General features: G+C 33.0%; 1 protein-coding gene and 1 long non-coding RNA gene across 2 annotated transcripts in view; one reads left to right on the top strand and one right to left on the bottom strand.

Moving 5' to 3' along the window:
• LOC126749060 (M-phase phosphoprotein 8) overlaps window positions 1-23,722 on the top strand; it is a 167,031-nt gene that overhangs the window by 45,691 nt on the left and 97,618 nt on the right. Inside the window, exon 2 of the mRNA XM_050458671.1 lies at window positions 16,186-16,279. Coding sequence (XP_050314628.1) covers window positions 16,225-16,279 — 55 coding nt within the window. The 5' untranslated portion in view covers window positions 16,186-16,224. The remainder of the gene's footprint in view (window positions 1-16,185; window positions 16,280-23,722) is intronic.
• LOC126749062 (uncharacterized) lies at window positions 2,231-6,400 on the bottom strand. The gene is made up of 3 exons (XR_007664871.1): window positions 6,240-6,400; window positions 2,709-2,807; window positions 2,231-2,646 (listed from the first exon to the last, which is right to left on the bottom strand). It is a non-coding gene; the product is annotated as an uncharacterized LOC126749062 (long non-coding RNA).

The following is a 23,722-nucleotide window of genomic DNA, read 5'->3' on the forward strand; positions in this document are numbered from 1 at the left end:
TTTTGGTTAGAAGAAAAAGGGATAACACTGTCAGCTGCTGAAGGCTTTCTACAAATTTCAAACTCCAATGAATCTGCATTAGATTTCTTGGTCAATAAATCTAAAAAGGATAGACGATTCTTTCTTTTTCATAGGTAAATTTAATGCACCTATGAACAGAATTAAGCTGTTTTAAAAATTCTTGAAGATCATTTTCAGAAGCAGTTTAAATAGTGAAAACATCCTTCACATACCTAAACGAACATGTAATAGAACTTTTATATATAAGTTGCTTTCTGATGTTTCCCCTTCAAAAAAAATGAAAACTTCTGCCAGAAACGGTGAAAAATTAGAACTTATGACCAAACCTGACTGAGAATAGAACTTTTGCACAGGTGGGGAGTTTTCGCCAAGACAAAAAAATAAATAACGTTTGCGTTTATCGTATGAAAGAACAAAGATATGAGGTTATTAGGGAGAAAGTGGCAAAAATATTTATCGAAAAGTTAAATATTAATACAACAAAGGGTGATATCGTAAAATGCTAAAGATTTGAAGAGAAGGGAGAAAAATCTCGGCCTGTAATATTAAAATTTGCTAATTACAACAAGAAAATTATGTCCTAAAGAATAGAAATAAACTTAAAGGTATAAGAATTTACGTAATAGAAGAATTAACCAAGGCACGCCTCAAGAAGCGATCAAAAAGGTTTTGTTTGTCATGATTAAGTATTGATTTGTTAATTTTTTTTTGCGAATATTATAGTGCGAGCAGTTTAATACACAGTATTTAGAGGCGGCTGAGGAGGTAAGAGAGTTGGCTGGCGGCAATCATAAATTAAAGGTGTTTCAGAAAAAAGTTCAAAGTATAAGAAAAAATTTAGATGAACTAAATGTGCTTATTGAATCAATTGGCTCAAGAAAATTTTGATATATTGGTACTGTCAGAAACTTTTCTTTTGGGTGAACATGAGGTAAGTCTCTTTGACCTAGCTAATTTTAAACTGATTTACAGTTATTCTAACTTTAATAAAAATGAAGGGGTAATTGTATATATAAAAAATAAATTATCAGATAAAGCAAACATAATAAATTTCTTTAAAATTAAATGCATTCAAACATGTACCAAAATAAACAATGTAGATGCTTTCATAACTTGTTGCTATGAAGGGGGTCTTAATCACATTTGGATATATTTTTAAATGACAGAATAATACTTAAAAAATTGGCGCATCCATAATTTAGATATTTTTATAGGCGATATAAACATCAATCTGTTTAATTACTAAGCCGGAACAAAGTCACATTAAAAAAAAAAGATTACAAAATATTAAAATGGCACCTATCTCGAGAGACCTGGGAAAGTTGTACAAGTCATAGCGATACTCAGGTTGCTTATCAAGAATTTATGGTTGTTCTAGAAAATTACTTAAATTTTTCTACCAAATCTTTTATTTTTAAACAAAATTATACTAGGATTAAACCTTGGATTTCTTTAGAATTAATTAAATCCATTAAACATAGGAATAGCCTAAAACAGCAATTACTAAAAAAATTGTCAGTGGATAGGGAGGCGTAGTACAAGAAATATAGAAACGTATTACAAAAACAAAATATAATTACTATAGGTATTACTAATAGGTACTATAAAAAAATTGAAGTTATTAATCGATCTATAAACACAACCAATGATAAAAATGAAATAATAATAAGACGAAACAGGTGCGATTATAACAAATACAGAAAAATCATCTCTTTTGTAAAAATTGGGGAAATAATGGGTAGCAAAATTACATTCACAAATGAAGACAACAAAAGTAACTATGTTGTAAATAAATATTTTTTTCTAAATGTCAACGAAAAATAACTTGTATCACATATAAATTCTTTAAAAATAGACTCTTCTCCGGGCAAAGACATCCATAAAAAACGAACTGAATAATAAAATATATCTATGCGTAAACTCTCCAGTACAAAATTTCTGAGAACGCCTAATATAGTGAGAAAGCGTTCCAGGAACTATTTTGCAAACCCAGTAGCACAGCATAAAGAAACCAGCAGTCGCACTTCAATAAAAATACATTGGCTTGAATAAACGAGTTCGGTGCATGTGTACTAACGCAGGCGCGGCATATTTGCTTATAGTAGGGATGCCGCTGACACTCGCTACGGTCCACGCGGCTTTTGCCTTGGCTAGAGCCGGACTTAAACATTTTTTTAGATATTATTATCTTGTAAAATAAAAATACCTACATAGTACAAATATTTATTTTTTAATATTAATAAAGTTCATACATTAACAAAATATTTAAACAAAATAAACATCGCATTTCTACATCTAACAACGACGATATAGAAGAATACGTGCAGGAAGTTAATTAGGTATGTACCATAAATTTAAGAGACCATTTTTTGAGTAATTTTAAAACAAAAAGTTCATATAAACATATGTCCAGAAATTCTTCGTTCTCAATATACAGGGTGTTAAAATTTAACAACAACTAAAATATACGCCACTGACTTTTGTGCAATTTTTATTATGTTCTGTGGATTATACAAATAAAACTTTTTTTTCTCTTGAATTGAGTTTGGTGGGATTGCGCAGTAACGAGGCAAGATCTACTAACAGAAGCCACATCAGATGAATGTGGGAAGGTTTTAACTAAATCTGAATAAAATGAATAAAGTTAGTTACAAATACCGGATGTAAATATTTTTCAAAATGTTTACCTTGGCATAATTCTTTGGTTAAATGCGAAGATGTGCTTTCTAGTGCAGGAAACAAAGTACCTACAGAAGCTACATAGGATGACTGTGGTAAAGTTTTATCTAAAATTGAATAACATGTATAAAGTTATTGAGTTTATTTGTGGGATGGGATCGAAGGAATAAAAACAAACGTCACTTTATGTACTGGCCAACGTTTCGCAATAATTTTATTGCTTCATCAGGGCCCTAAGGTAACAAAAAAGACACAATAAAAAAGGGTTATTATATATAAACAAAATTTAACTTTTTGGGGTTATGTTGATACCACCAAAAAAGAAAAAAACAGAAAAACAAAAAAAAAAAAAACACAACAAAATCTTAGATTTGAAATAAAAAAATTACACAACAAAAAAAAAATGATAAAATTGCTTACATAACAGTGTGATTTTGCTTGTCATAAAAAATCATGTTTACAGGACACACAGGTAACATAGAATATATAAAATATTGTTTTTTTAACAAAAACGGTTTAAATTGATGGGTTGTATCACAGACAGTTGTTTTAAAAATGATTCTACGGTGTACAAAAATAATTTAGCATCTAGCCAGAAAAAACCGGGTATGCGAGAACACAATAGACGCATTCTTTTTAGTGATAAGAACCAAAACAGTCCCAAAAGTTTACATTTTGATTTGATCTATTAGATTAAAATAAGAGGAACTTAGATTGTCTATATCCGTTCTTTTATTTACCGCATTATTATGTTTTTTTATGTTTATCATTTCGGCTAGAAGTCTCTTTTTAAAAAGCTGCTGTTGGCCCATAATTGTAGTCTTGCCAAAATTAACATTGTGTCCTGTATTCATTTTGTGCTCAGCTAAAGCAGTAGGGTTTTTTTTAAGGGCTAAATTCCTACAATCATACTCATGTTCGTATAGGCGCTGCCTCAAATATCTACCCGTCTGACCAATGTAACACGCATCACACCCAGAGCAAGGTATTTTATAAATAATGTTAGAATGTAAATCAAAGGCGTCTTTAGTTTTAAGCTTCGTAAAGAAATGTTTTCTTACCGAGTTTTCACTTCTTTCTGAGATTTTAATAACATCAGATTTTGATTGTATGGTCTTTTTAATTTTATGAGAAAGTGTGTTAATGTAAGGAATCTTGAAATAAGCCAATTGATTATTTTCATTGTTTCGTGTAATATTTTGAGTAATGTTCTCGGTGTCGTTAATTATTTTTTTAATAATTGATATAATAATTGATAGTTCAGAAATACACTGATCTTGTAGTTGTGCCATTACAATGTCTGAGCATATTGGGGATATGCAGTTTCCCATTCCTAGGCCAAAAATTTGGGTATAGAAATTTTCACCATGTTGGAAATAATTATTCTCAATACAAAAATTAAAAAGAAAAACAACTGTTTCAAGGTCTAGCGATGTATTAGGCCGGATAAGATGCCACTTTTGGGTGATTATATCTGTTACTAGGTCCACCGGTATATTAGTAAATAAAGAAACAACATCCAACGATACAAGAATATAACCTTCAGGGACTGTTTGCTCTTTAATGTAATTAGCGAAATCAAAAGAATTTTTCACATATCGTTCATCTTTTATAAAAAAATGTTGTAAAATGTTGGACAAAAGTTTTGTTAAATTGTAAAGAGGGGAACCAGTAAAAGAGACTATGGGTCGTAGTGGTGTCCCCAATTTATGAATTTTTGGTAAAAAATAGATTTTGGGAGCGACACCATTATTAATTTTTAACCATTTTTGTTGTTCAATCGATATCATTTTTTTATCAAAAAGTTGTGATATAATTTTGTTAGTTTTACTTTGAATGTTCATGGTAGGATTTTTATTTAATTTTTTATAAGTTTCAGTACCACTGAGAGCATTAACTATCCTTTGGTCAAAGTCATACTTGTTTTGGATTACGGTGCAATTTCCCTTATCTGCTTTTGTGATTACAAGCTCTTTATGGTTACGTATAAATTGTATAGTTTTACTTGTACTTTTCTTGAAATTATTGTTAGTATTTTTGCAAAATTTGTTTGACTTAATATGGTGTGTAATAATATTTATACACCTATTACGTAAGTCAATCCTAGTTGGTTCATCAAATTTTTCAAAAATGTATTCAATGTCTATGATCAGCTGTTCGATTGGCACTTTGTTAGTGGGGTAAGGAAGATTAAATTTATCTCCTAAACTTAATAGGTATTTTACATCATTCGGAATGTCTATATTTGTTAAATTGATAATCCATTTATCATTAACATTGTAACTGGACATGCTATCATTACGTTGTTTGCTAAGTAAAGATTTGAACTTTTTTATTTGATTATTTTTTAATTTATTGCAAGTGATATTAAAAAAACGATCTTGAAAATTGCAGAAAGTTTGGAACATTTCATTAGAAATATTACCATGCACTGTATTTTTTAAAGTATTAATTGATTGTTTAATTTTATTGCATTTCCAGTGACTATGCTCGATTTCTAAGTTAATAATGGATTTTTGAAATTTAAGTAGAACTTTATGAAATTTGTTAGTAAAAGGGCTGTTATCTAACATTAAATTTTCTAAACATTTTGAGGTTTGTAGAATATGATTAGGTAGAACATTATTACTACGACATCTAAGTAAAAATTTTTTTCGGTTTTCATAACTCGCCAGTTTACGATTGTTAGTTGCCCAAAGTTTCAAATCTGATACTATGTGTTCACCATGTAGCTGTCTAACTTCGTGAAAGAAACCCATTTTGTTACCTTGCCTGCAGGTCTTGTGTGTTGCACCCAGATTGAATTTTCAATAAATTCTAGTTGCGATCCGATAGGTTTGAAATCTTGAGTTTAGTTGTGGGATGGGATCGAAGGAATAAAAACAAACGTCACTTTATGTACTGGCCAACGTTTCGCAATAATTTTATTGCTTCATCAGGGCCCTAAGGTAACAAAAAAGACACAATAAAAAAGGGTTATTATATATAAACAAAATTTAACTTTTTGGGGTTATGTTGATACCACCAAAAAAGAAAAAAACAGAAAAACAGAAAAACAAAAAAAAAAAACACAACAAAATCTTAGTTTTGAAATAAAAAAATTACACAACAAAAAAAAATGATAAAATTGCTTACATAACAGTGTGATTTTGCTTGTCATAAAAAAATCATGTTTACAGGACACACAGGTAACATAGAATATATAAAATATTGTTTTTTTAACAAAAACGGTTTAACATAACTGACAATAATTATTCAACTGACAATTAATTATGATAACATAACCCCAAAAAGTTAAATTTTGTTTATATATAATAACCCTTTTTTATTGTGTCTTTTTTGTTACCTTAGGGCCCTGATGAAGCAATAAAATTATTGCGAAACGTTGGCCAGTACATAAAGTGACGTTTGTTTTTATTCCTTCGATCCCATCCCACAACTAAACTCAAGATTTCAAACCTATAGGATCGCAACTAGAATTTATTGAATGTATAAAGTTAATTATAAATATCGCATGTAAATATTTTCAACATTTTTACCTTGACATAATTCTTTCATTGAATGCGAAGATGTGTCTTCTAGCGTTGGAGAAAAAGTTATAACAGAGGTCACATCGGATGAATGCGGAAAAGCTTCATCTAAATCTGAAGAAAATGTTTAACATTAGTTTAAAATACTCAATGTAAATATTTTTCAAAATTTTTACCTTGGCATATTTTTCTGGTTGAATCTAAAGATGAGCCTTCTAGCGCTGCGAATAAAGTGGGCACTGCATTTTTTTTGTAGTCTGTTGTGTAAATCGTTTAGAAACATCTTGTTTTCAAAATGCCTCCCACAAATTTTATAAGAAAGAGTATGGAGGTTCTCCTTTGTTATCAAATCTTCTCTGCTAGAAGCAATTGCCCAAATTCTTGCCCTGAAGTAAAAAAAATATTTACGGCCGAGCGCAACATCGTAGTAAAATAGTTGCCATCCTGTATATCCATAGAGAGACTGATTAAAAATATGCTAAAAACGGATTATTGTTGGGCACACAAGTACGCAACTTTTTTTTTATTTACCCGACCCTGTATTTCTAAAGGTTTCCGACATGGCTGCGGCATGGTTAAGGATGCTATTAGTTCGCTTACATTTTCGAGCGGAGTGCGACTGCTGGTTTCTTTATGCTGTGGCCATGCCGCAGCCATGTTCTCCGGATGCCGAGCTCACTGTTTATCGAACTGTGTTCATAGGTGTATCGCCTAGTTCAGCGCCGTACTTAGTGACTATTTTGATAGCGTTTTTACAAAGCGTAGCGTTTTTTATAAAAACTTTTGTGTGTTTGTTTTGTGATTTTGATTAAAATTACTCAAAGAATGGTCTCTTAAATTTATGGTACATACCTAATTAACTTCCTGCACGTATTCTTCTATATCGTCGTTGTTAGATGTAGAAATGCGATGTTTATTTTGTTTAAATATTTTGTTAATGTATGAACTTTATTAATATTAAAAAATAAATATTTGTACTATGTAGGTATTTTTATTTTACAAGATAATAATATCTAAAAAAATGTTTAAGTCCGGCTCTAGCCAAGGCAAAAGCCGCGTGGACCGTAGCGAGTGTCAGCGGCATCCCTACTATAAGAAAATATGCCGCGCCTGCGTTAGTACACATGCACCGAACTCGCTTATTCAAGCCAATGTATTTTTATTGAAGTGCGACTGCTGGTTTCTTTATGCTGTGCCAGTAGTATGATGATCGCGGCGTGAAATTAAGTGAGTCGGCTAATTTTGATTTCGGAAAGCACATCGGTCGTTCTATCAACTTTTGTCATTTCTTTGTCGCGTAATATAGACAATAGGATTTTTATTTTATTGCTTTGAAAGTTATACAATATATACTTATAGCAATAGAGTACAGGCATTACAAGGAAAAATATCTTTAAACAAAAACAAAATAAAGAAAACTGCTGAATCATAAAGCACCGTTTACAAAAATTACAGTTATAAAATAGGTAGCGAGGCAAAATTAATTAACATAAAAAACTAAAAACAGTAACATAAAAAAATTGCGATAGTTATAAACTAATTACTAATCCAATTATACAACAATAAATAATGACATATACCAAAACCATATTATGTGTATCATAAGAAAAATAAAATACTAATTATTGATTATAGAACCTTTAGTTCGGAGTAAAATAATACAACTTACGCACTAGCCCCAATAATCAGTCTCTAATACAAAAAGAAAGAACAAAATTACTCATTAAGTATGAAGCTTCTAAGTAGGAGAATAATTAAAAAGTAATAAACAACAGGTTTAACTTTTTGAGGTATTGTGTTGTTTAAAAAGCATATAAAGTTGTGCAGACTAAATACAACCTCGTCAGAAGAAATTAGACCCTGACGAGAAGGGGCGCACTCAAAAAATATGTGCTGAAAGGTCTGCTTTAGGGCAGACTGGGGGTCAATTGTAACACGGGTCAATTGAAACAGTAATCAAAACTTTCTTCCGCTACAAATTGCGCGCGTAATATAGACCATAATATCGACAACCATTTTCTGGCAGTATGCCGCGGGCCATTAAACAAAGTATACGTACCTAGTGCGAGATTTTTCGTTTTCACGTATCCAAAGTAAGTATTTGCTATATTTCTTATGCATGTGTAAATGACTCTGTATGTGTATTTGGTTAGTTTGTCGGTTTTTATAAGTTAGGCCATTAACTTAGTTTTATTTTACTTTAGTTTAAATTTAAAATTCATTTTGTTTGTAGTAAATATGGTGTCATTTATTTAAAAAAGTCGTTTGGGGTCAGTTGTAACGGGGACGTTTGTAACGTTTCAACTGACCCCCGTTCATTTCTAAAATGAAATAAATTGTAATCGAGTCTGTAGTGTGTTTAGTTTGTTTGTCAGCTTTCGTTAGTTAGGACATTAATCTAGTAAATTAATTAGTTTATTTCATTTCAGATGCCCCGTAAAAGAGTCCCGAAAACTGCTCGTTCAAGTCGAGATATATCTTTATATGAATCTGCATATGCAGAGCTCAAAAATGGAAGTTCTCTACGCTTAGCTGCCGACCAATTTGGGATCTCTCATGTGTCTTTGTTGAAATAAGGTCAGAGAAGGTCAACCACCTATTACAATGGGCTATCAACCCACAAATAAAGTTTTTAATGAACTTCAAGAAACCGAAATGGTAAAGTATATAAAAAAAGCTGCAGACATTTATCAAGGTCTGTCAACCAAAGATATTCGGAGACTTGCGTTAGAATTAACCATTAAATATGATATAGATAAACCGGACACATGGATTAAAAATGGCATGGCAGGAGAAGACTGGTTTTCTGGTTTTATGTCAAGACACCGTGACTTATCAATAAGAGCACCACAAGCAACCAGCTTAGCCAGAGCAACCAGCTTCAATTGTGCAAATGTTTCTGTATTTTTTAATAATCTTGCCAAAGTTTTGGATCGAGACGAATTTGAAGCAAAGGATATTACAACGTAGACGAAACTGGTGTGACAACAGTCCAGAAACCAAATCGAATAGTAAATGAATAGTAAAGCATGAAACAAGTGGGTGCAATTACCTCACAAGAACTTGGTACACTCGTAACAGTTACGGTGGCAATAAATTCAGAAATGGGTAGAAAAAATTCAGCGACTTGTCAAAGGAAATTGGAAGTATTGTCCTGGAAAAGACAACCCCGCAGATTTACTCACTAGAGGAGTTTCATCTAAAATGTTATTGGAATCAAGTTTTTGGACATATAGACTAGGATGGTTAAAAGAAAGTCACGAGAATTGGCCACCTGATGAATATCCTGAAATTGGTGACGAATTACCAGAAATTAAGAGTTTATTAGTGAATGTATAGAATAACGCATCATCAAAAATACTTTTCGATTTAGATAGATAGATAGAGTAAAATCGAAAAGGTTATTCGAGTAACAGCGTGCGTTAAACGATTTTGTTACAATTTGAAAAAGCCCACAGAAAAATTAAATGGCATTTTGTCAGTAGACGAGCTTAAAGAAGCCGAGAATTACTGGATAAGAAGTGTTCAAGCCCACGAGTTTTTATAAGAGATTAGGTGCCTCCAAAAAATATTTCTATAAGTTCTAAATCATCAATCTTATCACTACGGCCGTTTCTAGATGGGAATAGACTACTTAGATTTGAAAGTAGATTAGAGGAAGCAACTTTACCCTATGATACTAGATATCCTATTATTCTACCGAATAAGTCATCTCTGACTGATAAGATAATTTGGCAGTGTCATGAAGATATAATTCATAGTGGTGTTAATAGTACATTAGCACAATCTATAAGCAAATACTGGATTATTCAAGGCCGTCAACGAATAAAGACTCTTTTGGGCCAATGTTATTTGCCTTATTGAGAACTGATCCAGTTCAAGAATATGCTCAAAAATACAGAATAAAATGGAAATTCATTGTGGAAAGAGCAGTACGGTGGGGCGGATTTTGGGAGCGCGTGGTAAGGACAGTAAATAATGCTCTAAAAATAACACTTGTAAAGGCTGTAATGGCTGGCCGAGAAGAACTACACACCATTTTAACGAAAGTTGAAGCCACTGTCAGCTTAAGACATTTAACCTATTTGGACAATGATAGTATGGATCTGGTATTCCTTTCACTATCTCATTTTTTACTGGGAACAAAATATGTGAAAATCTCTATCCATACAAGAGCTTCAACTTTAAAACGAGATGATAAATTGCGACAATGGAAAATCCGCGAAAATGTAATGACAAAATTTTGGAAGAAGTGGTGTGTGGATTATTTACAGCAGTTGCGCTCAGTACGCCATGTGATAAATGTAAAGACACAGAGTTTAAAGAAGGGAGGTGTTGCATTGCTATATGAACAACACGTTCCAAGATTACGATGGAAAATGGTTCGTGTTACAGAGGTTTATCCACGTCGCGATGGACGAGTTAGAGCTTGTAAGATAAAAACAGCAGACGGAACAAAACTAAGACGACCAGTGCAACTTCTTTTCACATTAGAAGTTACACATTCGCCCCCCGGGGAGGATGTTAAAAATCCATAAAAAACGAACTGAATAATAAAATCTATCCATGCGTAAACTCTCCAGTACACAATTTTTAAGAACGCCTAATAAGAAAGCGTTCCAGGAACTATTTTGCAAACCCAGTAGTATGATGAAATGTGGCGCGAAATTAAGAGAGTCGGCTAATTTTGATTTCGAGAAGCACATCGGTCATTCTATCAACTTTTGTCATTTCTTTGTCGCGTAATATTATCCTGTAATATATCGTATTTTCATATCTTCAGTTAGACCATTAAATTTATTTACGAATCAGCCCGGAGTTTTATTTGTTATTTCATAAAATCAATTCATACCTGTACTTTAAGGCCTTTAGTGCATGTAATTAATTTAACTTTTAGTACTTCAAAAATCCCTGTAAAATGAAAAACAGCTATAGTTATTCCAGTCTCCAGAAGTGCCGACCCATATCAAATGATAAACTATAGACCAATCTCACTTTTAAGTAACTTTTTAAAATAATGGGAAAAATGTGTTAAAGGCCGCCTCATGCTTTTGCTAAAGCATTCGACACGGTGTCTCACTCCTTGCTCTTAAGGAAACTGGACCGTATTGGAGTAAGAGGCCGTGTGTTGTGTGATCTTTTTAAATTATATTTGGAAAATCGTATTCAAAAAGTGCGATGTAATGATACATTAAGTAACGGAACGGTCATTAGTACTGGATTACCTCAAGGCACAGTCCTGGGACTAGTTTTATTTTTAGTTTATATTAATGAATTGGGACAATTGCTAAAGAATGGTTCGATTATTTGCTTTGCCGAGGACACTGCAGTGATATTTACAGATAACAATTGGAAAAAATGTAGTTTTGAAAGCTGAACAAGGCCTTAGCGTTTTACAAAAATAGAGAAATAGCAATAAAACAAGCCTAAACGTTGTAAAAACTGAATTTGTAGCATTTTCATTAACGGCTGCCGATCAGCCCGAACAATTTGATATTAAAATTCATCCACAACCTGTAATTTATTAAATACTACTTGTACCTGTTCAAGTATACTGGAAACGAATAAAGTTAAATATTTAGGCTTATGTATATATTGATCAACATCTTCGCTGGAAGGAACATGCTATCAAAACGGCAAAAAAACTTCGAAAACTATATTACAAATTTTATCAGTTTCGAAACATTCTAAATAGAAGAACAATAATAATAGTTTATAATTCCCTTGTATAGTCTGTGTTAAGATACTGTTTACCAATTTGATGTGGTTTTCACGAAACTTTATTGTAGATTTTAAAAGTGTGCCAAAACCAAATCCTAAAGATAATTCTATACAAAAATAGCAAGTATCCTACAATTAATCTTTATTCTGAATTTAATGTTTTAAATCTAAGAAAGTTATTTGTAGTATGATGTATGAAATAATATAATTTGTATGAAATAATAAAATATAATCAAATTTTTTTAACAAATCTCATTTGCAAAGAAATATATTATTTTTGTTTCCGAAAATTTTTAAGATTTTACAGCAAAATTTAAAAACAAAAATTGAGGGAAACCATAACAAAAAAAAATTAAATATTGAACTAACACAGTTTATTACATCAATCTATAATAGTTCTAAAAAGTTACTGTATATAAAGTTATTTAAAGTACATTTTATGATTATTTTTGATTATTAGTTTACGTAGTTGCCATTTGTCATAAAATTATAATCCCCTGAAATCGAATCTCTTGTTTTGCATTTTTTTTAATTTTTAATTTTCTTTATGTTACTTCTTGTGCTTTCTCCGCTCCGCTGCTCCTTGTAGTGGAATAATATATTTATTTATGTACAAAAGAGAAAACCTTTTTTTTGACTTTTTATCAATGTAGGAAATGATAAATTTTGAACAAAGGCCCAATTTGTGGTCTAGTAAAATTGTTCGTTTCATTCTAATGAATTCATGATCTATAATAATATAAACAATTAGAATCAAACTAATTATTATTAAAATATATATAATTAGTTCTTTGCTAGCTTGGTTCTCCGGTCCGTCAAAAACAAAACTACGATAAATTCTGCCCAGCTTGTTCACGAATCGTTGACGCGACTCGGAAACGTTAAGATCATGTATGAACCTGTTCACATAATTTTTTAATTCAGAACCGGATGACGTCCGTTGCCCGGCAATGCCCCGGTCCTGACACGATTTAGGTATGTGTGTCCCAATTTTTGAAATAACTAAAATTTATGAACAGGATGGCCCCAATGGAGTTCCGACAACAAATTTCTATAGATTGTTTTGTTGACCAGGTTCGAGATCAAGATGCTGAGATAGAGTTTGTCTAGCTAAGGAAAGGTACACCATCTGTTTCAAAGCTACGCCAAGCTTTGTCCCTTAATAACGCGCGATTAGCGACAGTAGCGCGCCTTTTTTTAATTTAATTTAATTTAATTTAAAGGCACAGAACACAAATATAAGAATTAACGCAACGGCACTGTTTATATGCAAATCGGGGCGATGGATACCGTTGCTTTGGCAGCGGCGTAAACAAATTTACTGCGCAACCGAGCCGAACAACATGTGCTCTACCTTTCCTTAGCTAGACAAAGTCTACTAACCATGCTCTAAGGATGACTTATCATAAAAGTATTTCGGAAGCTGTTTCTCATGGACTGGAGTATGAGACAGCTATTTAAGCAACTAGAAGGCAGAGACAGATAAGGCAAATCAGAACTTCGAACAGTGACCTCGACGGTCTTCAAACTAAAGCAGATTAAGTCATTTTTGGCTAGAAAACCTAAGAGAATATTTCGCTGATTGGAATTGTAATGAGGAGGGGCTTCTTTAACATCAATGCCCCAAGCCGTTGACCGACTAAGCATTTTATTAGGTGCAAGCTAGCTGGTACTACCAAGCCCCACGTATAAGAATATACCGGCTGCCGCGTCCTGGAGAGAGCTTGTTAGTACCGGAAAAAATATGCGGCCCTGAGTGTGAGATGGTGGTGGATACAGGAACCATTCATACTATCGTTAAGTCGAACATCGTAGCTCACTTTAGAATTTCACCACCACCAAATTAAATACTGGAGTCGGCGTACGGAAAAAGTGAAGCTTAAGTCACCACTGGCTTAGCAACATTCTAAAAGCAAGTATTAGTAACAGAATGGATAACTAGATAACTGTAAAGTATACGGTCAAGGAATTCCTCTCTAGCCTTCTTTATCAACCCAGAAGATATGATCAAAACCTAGAACAAGGAGAGAATTTGAGGTTGAGAAGAATCGAAGAAGAATTGGCGAAGAATGCTCTGAAGTAGCGGCAGTCATAAAAAATGCAAATAGTAGTCGTCATTTAAGCAGATCTTTTCCTATATGCTAACAAAATATTTTTGAAGAATCTTCTGCCAATTTAACCTTGGACCAGTGCAGTAAATTGCGACGTCTTGTTGAAAAAAATCAAGATGTGTTTTCCTTGCACGATAGTGATCTGAGAAGTACTGATTTGGTGCAGCATCTAATTAACACTAGAGACAATGCTCTGGTAAAACAATCACCTCGAAGGATTCCGATAAACAAGGTAAAGTTTCCTAATATTTTAAGAAATGAAAACACAAGGTCTGATAAAATTTAAGCGGTCCTTCATGGTAAATTGTTAAAACAAGTATAAGAGAGAGTAGATGGAAAAGAAAAGACATATCTGACAGTTCTTCTGAAAACGAATTCCAGTTCTTGAAGCTATCCATGGCGATGTTGGCGGAGGACATTTTGGACCTTAACAAAAGTGAGAATGGTTTTACTGGCTGAAAAGTTATGAAGATGTTGAACGCAAGGGCCCAAGAGCAAAGACTAGGGGAAAATGATGCAGTATTTTGTTGGTGCACCCTTTGAACAAATTGCTATTGCTAAACCTTTTCTCACTAGCAGTTCCGCAAATCGATATGCTCTTGTTGCTATGGATTACTTTAGTAAGTGGCTAAAATGCGAAAATCAGATTTTGAAAGGCTGCCATTTTGCTAGAAGTAATGACTTCATATTCTAGAACCATAAAGCATTCAGTGGGAGCTTTCAAACGACGTATCGCATCGTAAAGGGGCGTATTTCTATTTAATTTTATTTTTTTAAATGGCTTGAATGAATTGACGAAACAGTGGGCTGCCAAGGCAGTTGTGCATATAGGTCTCCTGATGGACCCGTCATGCCCCACCGGGGGTTACCAGAGCCCAACGGCCTTAGAGAAACCGATAAGGCTCTCTGGTCTGAAGGACTTAAAGTCGCTCGGTACACTGAAAGTGTTACCCAAGTATTTGAACCTGGCGCGCGTGAGTGCTGGGCACTCCCCGACTACATGGTCAACGGTTTCATCCTCCTCACAGCACCATGTGCGCTTTGGCCTGTCTCATACCAGGGGACTCAGTCCATCTTCGGTGGGTCCACTTGTCCAGCAGACCCTTCATTGACGTGACCGCAATGCATTTGGCGATACCAACTATGGGTTCCGGCCCCATCGGCACATTTGCGGATCCCAGTTTGGCGAGAGAGTCCGCTTCCTCATTACCTGCATGGCCTGCGTGGCCAGGTATCCAGACGAGCTGGACCCTGCATCCAACCTGTACCAGTTTTTTTTTTCAGACCTTTATGCACTCTAGTACAAGCTTGGAGCTTACCTTTGCGGCCGTGATAGCCTTAATGGCAGCTCTGCTGTCCGAGCATATTGATACAACTGTATTGCGGTGTTCGCTGCTTAGGATTTTCTGTCCGCATTTTAATACAGCGAATACTTTGGCCTGGAAGACAGTGGCATGCTCCCCCAGCGAGTATGTCCAGGTTCCAGAGTCTCCTTTTTGAACAGTTCAGTTTATTTTTGCGAACACAAAACACACCACAAAAGAAAATACCGATTACTTCTCCGGGCCTCGTGGATTGCAAGAGCGATACTTCTAGTTGCTTTAAAAACGTAGATCATAATATAGTTTTAAACACAATAAATCCTATCACTACTAATAAACATTATATCTACAAGACACCGCTGGCGCTGTGCGACCCGAAATCCAAATATGACGACTATATTTATGACAGTCTAGCGTCATCAAATTGATATTAACATCACCATACAAGTATTAACTTATATTGTATATTGATTATGATACAATTTTTTTTTATTTATTCCTGCTTAAAGACTAGACATCTTAAAAATGTAATATTTTTTGTTCATGTAAGTTACCTGGAGAACATCGCACAAATTGTGACTTTGACGTGTGAAAGCATACATATGTATATATATGTAACTTTATTTTGTCTGGAGTTTATTATATTTCCCATATTAATATAATTTTGTTAATTTTATCTTTATTATAGTACATTGTATTTTAACATTAACATGCACTTTATAATTTGGATTATTCAATTCTATAGTTGTAATCCACAAATGAATAAAAAAATAATATATTAAGGCCTTTATTTCTTTGCAGTGAAGCCAATTGTCCGAAGAGAGTTTGCTGTTTCCGAAAATGTCATATTCCCATTACCGAAATAATATATCACCAGTTCGAACTCCAGACAACGGTAAGATAACTTATTTCAGTGTTAAACGAAGAACAAAATATAAAGTAAAATTAAAGAAAAAGTAATAACTAATGGAATAATAATTTCAAAATAAGATTAAAATATATTGGTTTTAGTACTTTAAATTAATTTTCGCTGAAATTTGTATGAAAAATAATTGTTTTATCGCAGTTACAAGGATCATAAAAACATAAAACTTATACAAAAATGTCAAATTGATATTTTCATTCGTTTTTGAAATATAATTGGTTAAGTACTATAAGCTAAAATATTAAAAAATCTCCTGACAAAATTATAAATAGTATTTATATACACGTCTAAAGGAAGGCACTTTAAGCCAAAAAAATTTTAATAAATAAGTCATAGTGTTTATTGACGGAACTTTGAAATGTTTTTCATCATTCACTATAAATTTTTTCATTCTGCTTATGGTAGAAAATGTGGCATTAATATTATTAGTAGAAAATCATTACGAGCGCAAAAAAGAGACAAAGAATTAGGTTTTAAGAATTAGGTTTTAAGTAAGAATTAGTTTAAGTTTTACATTGGGCCAAAAATTGCCAAATTAAAAACTAATCGCAGTAACATTGAGATTTTTCAGACTTAGCTTAGTGGTTATCGCACGAAGTCACCAGAAACTCACATACAAAAAGATGTTCTCTTCCATAACATTAGTCCTGACATAATAGTACTTATTTATATAATGGCCTCCACCAATATTATATTTTGTGGTTTATCAAAGGTGTTTTAGCGGCACCTTTTATGGCAAAGGAAACTGCAAAATCGATTATTGGTGATCGATCAAATTGCTTGCATAGTATGTAGTATGTATTTATAATAGTCAAGACAAACGCCGCTCGTTGTTATTGCCTGCAAATGCCACAAGACAAGCCCTCCACCATTTATTTAATAAAGTGGTGGTTCAAGATGGACTTGATTGTTTATTTTAACAACTCACCATTGACAATACAGTCTACAAAACCTTGCTGTTCCCAGCAGTGGAGCAGTAACATACTTTTGGTCGCATAGAGCGGATTTCAAGATTTTTTCGGCGATACAAGTCCGATTTGGGAAGTCAGTGGCCGCAGCAGGTTAAGACAAATACCGAGTACGACTCTACAATATGGAACAATAGTTTTTCAAGATAAATGGCCAATTTTAGCTATAGGCGTTGATTGAATATTTGAAAGATACGCAATCCTGTATTTTGAAATGTACCCGATAGACTATCGAAGACCGTCCAGTTTCTTTTACCGAGTGGTGCTGCCGCCAAGCGGCAAACGCAGGAACAATTCATTTAGGCTGCTGGCTGGCGTTGGTTGAATATTTGGGAAGATACGCAATCCCGTGTTTTAAAATGTATCCGGTGGACTGACGACTATCAATTGGCGTTCAGTTCCGTTCACCGTGTGATGATGCCGTGTGGAAGCGGCAAATTTAGGAACCATTCATTTAAGCTGCTTGGACTTGGCTTCTTTGAGTGAGGTTTTCAACGACGCTGGAATCTCCGGCCACGCGGTCGTGCTGGTTATTTTTTTAAGACATGGATGATGCTGCGAACTATGTTTTTATTAATTTTTTTTAAACCAACACAGTGGTGTCATTTAGGTGGTCAAGTGATGAGTGGACTTTCGGGTGGAGGCATATTGAAATTTCTTACAAGTTAGATTTTATAAACAAATAGTTAATTACTTACCAAAATATATTTTTGAGACAAAAATTAATAAAAAAAATATACGCCATTGGCGATCTCTAAAAATCAATATTGCCTCGTCGATAAGATTTTAGCTTGCTTGAAAAAACATATCAGTCTATGCTTTGATGCTCTTTCAAATATTTTGTCTAGATCATCAACTAGGCTAAATGGTCGATAATCTTGAATTTTATTTCGTGATTCGGCCTTATGAATTGGAGTTATTAAGGAGACTTTAAAGTATTCTGGTACCTTTTCCCTTTTAAAGATTGTATTAACTATGTGTTGTAAGGGTAAAACAAGAAAAGTGTGAATTATCATTAATATCCTAATTATTCCTGGTTACTCCATCCATCCTGGACCACTATCTGATTTTAATTATGATATATATGAAATAAGTTCCTTGACTGACACTGGTTTTAAAAACATATGCAAGTTGGGACTTTGGTTTGCGTTTAATCTATGTAGTAGCAAGGGCACTTTTAATTCTTTTTTTTAGTTCTGTACTGACATCCACAAAGTATTTGTTGCAAATGCTTACCATCGTTGGATGGATCATCACTTGGATCGTTGAAAGGTTGGTCTTGTTTATCCTTAATAACCAATGGGTTTCTTTTTTGTCCTTGCCTCCACCGGTTATGATTTTATATACTTTTTTCATATCATTTTTGTTACTATTTATTTTGTTTTTGTAAAATGAATACTTCGTTATATTTATTAGTTTATTTAAATGATTTCTATTAGCTTTGTAAGTGCTATGTAATTCATGATCGTAATATTTTTGTAGGTTCTTCTGCAGTCTATCCCGGTATTTAATTGAAGCAATCGATTCTCACTTCATTCCTTTACCCTTTTTTTAGTGTTTTTAAACACTTCTATTCTTTTAGATGCCTTCATAATTTTTTGAAGTTTGGTGACAAAAATAATTGTAGCGTCTTCAGAATCCTGAATTTCTGTAACCTCCAGTCCTAGTTTATGAGGTTTATTTTTAATAATTCCAAGTCAATAATTTTTCTTTTGGTATATTTATCTTGTTTATTTGTTAAAAGATAATTTTGAGCGTTGTATTGCGATATATTGACCATAATTGGATAGTGATCTCTGACACAAGTATGTAGTATGTCAGAATTTATTTGTTTTGTTGTTGATAAAAAATGGTCTTAGCAGGAGTCTGAGTCATATCTAGTTGTTAGTTTAATATAGACCAAAAACCCATAATTTGATATGAGACAGAGATATTCATTTACTGTACTGCTATTAACGTCCTTCAAGTCAATATTTATATCGCCTGTATCTTATATATTATTTTGTAATTTGTCATTAAAAAACCCCTGGAAATCCTCAAATAATAAATTAATATTTAAGTTTGGAGATCTTTACAGTATATTTATCCCATAGTTTTGTTTTAATATGGTAAAAGTTATTCTGCTTATCATTATTTTTAACTAATCGAACTTACAGTGATTGGTAACAAGATTTAGCACAATTTTAATTAGAATTAAGAGCACATCATTTCTTTTATTTAAAAGAAATTTCATTTATTTAAAAGAAAGAGTGTGATAATAATGCTTGTTTCAACATAGCTGTTAAAATAACATTATAAAAAAAAGCGATTTTGAGAAATTTCGTTTAATTCCGGAAATATTGTTTTTTTTTTTTTAATTTAAGAATTGCATTTATTATAAGCGCCCGAGGTTTTAGGGCGAATGATGCAAAGCAGGCGGACAGTAACTGTTCGCACACGCCTTTCGCAAAATTCTCGGGTTTATCGAGAGCGATGCGACAGTGTCGCCATCTCATTGTCCGGTACATTTGAAGGTACATTTTCGTCCATAAGCTTACGCATCTTCCCAAATATTCAATCAAAGGTCATACTGAACCAAACAGAATCATATATTTTTTTTACAATTTATCATACACATTACACATAGCTACCCTATGAGAGCTTTGAATCGGTGATGTTTTAAAAATGATAGTCTAAGTGCCTGATTTTGTATTGGATCTAAGATTTTCTTGTAAGATTGTCTGGCTGAGTCAATATAATTCCAATACATATTCCAATTTAGGTAAATAAACAAATTATAGACTTATAGATCTTCATTAAAGTGATATATTTTGAGCCGCTTCTAACAGGAAGCGAAGAATATTCAGATTATGGGCCACTTACGATAATTAAAATGTATCCAACTTAGTTTTTGGTCAAAAATTCAGCCTAGCAATTTAATGTTCTCTTTTATAAGAATATCAACGTACTCAATATGGATTTTGTTTAGTTTTGGGCAATTTTTTGACATATATGTATTATAGAGGATTTCTTTCTGCTTATACAATACATGTGTTTTTGGCATTTATGTATTGTTTAAGCATATTTGAATACCTGTATCACTGGTTCTAGTTACAGAAGACGAGAGGTAAATCAAAATATCACCTGCAAAATTTCTGGACGTAATTTGGGTTGGAATAAAGTCCGTCAAAGAGTTTATTTATAATGTGAATAGGGTTGTGCTAAGAACGTCGGCAAGTCCTGCGGGATTCCGTTTTAGTTTAAAACTACTTGAAAAACAATTTTGACAGCGGAGCAAATCGAGGAGTCAAATATCTACTTCAAAACCGGCCAGGTGGTTTATTGTAGACTTTTTAATGAAAACCTTGCTAATTTTGCGTCAACATGTCCTTTGCTTCAGAAAACTAGGTAAGACGACTGTTAACCACTCTTTCTAGTATTTTACATATATGATTTATCATTGCTGTAGGTCTGTAGTTATCTATCTGGTTTTTAGCTTTTCCTAGCTTATCAATATTTTTCTTCCAAATAAAGTTTAAAAACCTTCCAGAAATTCATTTGAGAGATTAGAAATAATAGGAATAAGAATTCCGTCTTACCCGGATGCTGAAAGATGCTTAATGGATTTTCTTCATTTCTCCTTGGTGATGGAGGGTCAATCGTTATGATAATAGGTTTATCGATAAGCTGATTAGAAGACATAGGTTTAAAGTAAATCTTAAAAACTCTACCACATTTCAAAAAGATGAAAATATGCAAACTTTCGTTGCAGTCCTACCTTGACAAGAGGCTTTGATAAGCTTTTAAAGACTTAGACTTCGGTCTAAGAATTGTTTATCAAAGTTCAATTGACTCGGCCAAGTTACAAAATATTTTAGGAAGTCCAAAAGATAAAATAAAGACCATTAGAAAGTCCGTTATCTATGAAATTAATTGTAACTTTTGGATTAAGAAGTACATAGGGCAAACAAGAAGATCAATTAATGTAATCTTTAAAGAAAATGTAGCTCATGTGAAATATGGAAGAGTTGAAAAGTCAAGTTTAGCTGAACATGTTTTAAATACTGGTCATCTTATAGGGATAGACAACTTAAAATTACTTAATCCAGTTAATAACAAGAGAAAATTAGATGCATATAAAGCTTACCAATATTCTAGAACCAGAAGACATTCTTAACAGGGATAAAGGTTCAATCCCTTATAGTCAATTGTATAGTTTAGTTAGTTTTTAAGATTTGTTAACGCTTCATTGCATTTTTCGGTTTCTTGGTTTCATCTTTAGTATATAAGGCCACTTAAGTAGTTTTAGTCTAGTGTTAATCTTCTCCCGAATATACATCATTTGTGATTTTTGGTGACAAACTTAAGGTATTTATAAATGATGGATTTTGGCTTTAAATTTTCTAATTGCTCCAAGAAATGAGAATTTTTTAATTAGTCTTAGTTTTTGAATTTCAAATTCTTGCTTCTATACTATACATCCCTTATGTCTTGGAGAGTGGTTTTGTTTATAATTAGCGCCAAAGGGAGGGGGGTGAATACGGTGAAATACTAGGTTTTGGGTGATCGCATTGAGATATTTTGGCAACGAACCGATGTACGTCCAAAAGATTGACATTTAAAACATCTTAGACGGCTTGGAAGTGCTGACTTTCTCTGGCCGGTATGTATTCTTGATGGTCGTTTATGAGCTTTAAAAGATAAAATTAAAATACTGGGAGGCAAAGAACTATTTTTCTTTTTAGGCATTCGAAATTTACCCGTTAATTTTCAAGATTATTCAATATTTATGTCTCAGAGCAATTGGCAAGATCTGAGGTAGTCACATCACTTTTTTTTATAAAAATGGGCTGCCATAGTGACTTTAGTAAGAACTTAGCTTTGTAAAATGATATGATTTGTTGGGATTGTTTTTCATTCGCAACTTCAAATAAGTTTTTTGAGTTTTATAAAGTGGCGAAGTATGCATGAAGAGATTTGTAAATCTCAAAAGGCAAAACGTCAATAAATTAATAACAAAAAAATCAAATGTTTTAAATACTTCAATTGGAGACTCAACTCTCGAAATTAAAGAAGGAATGCAAGAGCGTGACACATACAAATACTAGGATTATAATAAAATACAATATGGTCGAGATTGTAGGAACTAAGTTGATTCTTGGGTTTTCTATCTTGTTTATTATTTTATTATATATACCGCCCGGACTCAACTCCCAGGTATATGAAGATATTTTTGAATATTTATCTACTTTAACCTATTTATATAATCAAAGAGTACTTGTTTTGGGTGACTTTAATATTCCCGAGTTTACTTCTTATTCAGTTAATTCTGCCTCATCCAGTAGACTAAGTCAGTTTATTCACCTCTTGGAATTTTTCGACTGGCATCAAATTGATTCTATTAGAAATTCTCAAGGTAGGATATTGGATCTTGTCATCTCGTCTGATTCTGAGCTTTGCACAGTGGAGGGTTGCTCTGATTCTTTGGTGGAGGAGGAAGCAGTTCATCCATCTTTACTCATAAGAATTAATGACGTCAAGAGCAAGAAGTGTAATACTTGTAAAGTAGAAAATATTTTCTATAATTTTAAGAGAGCTGATCTTAGAGTTTTATATGATAGCTTTCTCGGAATTGATTGGAGTGATTTGGGAGTCGCTGGGGATGTCAATAATGCCCTGCTCTTTTATCAAAAAATTTATTCCTGTCTTAATGAGCTTGTTCCAAAAACTGTAAAACGAACACGAACCTATCCGCCATGGTTTACCGCAGAGATAATGAAATCCCTAAAAGAAAAACATAACAAGTGGAAAAAATTTAAACGTTTTGGTCATCTTCAAAATTTAGCCAGATTTAAAGAATTACGTTCTAAGATTAAAAGAGATATTGATCTGTCTTATAAGCAATATTGTAGAGGGCTTGAAGATGAGTTAAAATTAAAACCTCATAATTTTTGGAAGTTAATTCAGAACTCAAAAGAAAATAGCTCGTTACCACAATCTATGTTTGATCAGAGAAGAGAGCTGTTGAGTAGCCCTCAGGGTATTGCCAATGCATTTGCCGATTACTTCCAGAGTTCTTACACTACTAGTGAATCGCCGCAAAATAATGTTGATATAACTCAAAAGCCTTATGTACAGTCCATAATTTTGTCTGATTTCACTGAAAATGATGTTTTACTGGCCTTAAAGACTATCAAGCCAAAATCAATAGTTGGCCCTGATAAAATACCAGCTTTTATCTTATATGATTGTGCTTGTATTTTTGCTAAACCGTTAACAGTTCTTTTTAATCTGGCTCTAAAACAAGAATGTTTCCCGAACCTCTGGAAGTCATCAAAGATAATTCCAGTACACAAAAAAACTGATAAAAATCTCATCGAGAACTATCGGCCAATTACAATAATCAACAACTTTTCTAAATGTTTTGAACGTGTTCCTTATTCACCCTTATTTCCTTCAATGAGGG

Source organism: Anthonomus grandis, chromosome 22 (assembly GCF_022605725.1).
Source record: "Anthonomus grandis grandis chromosome 22, icAntGran1.3, whole genome shotgun sequence".
Lineage (NCBI taxonomy): Eukaryota > Metazoa > Arthropoda > Insecta > Coleoptera > Curculionidae > Anthonomus > Anthonomus grandis.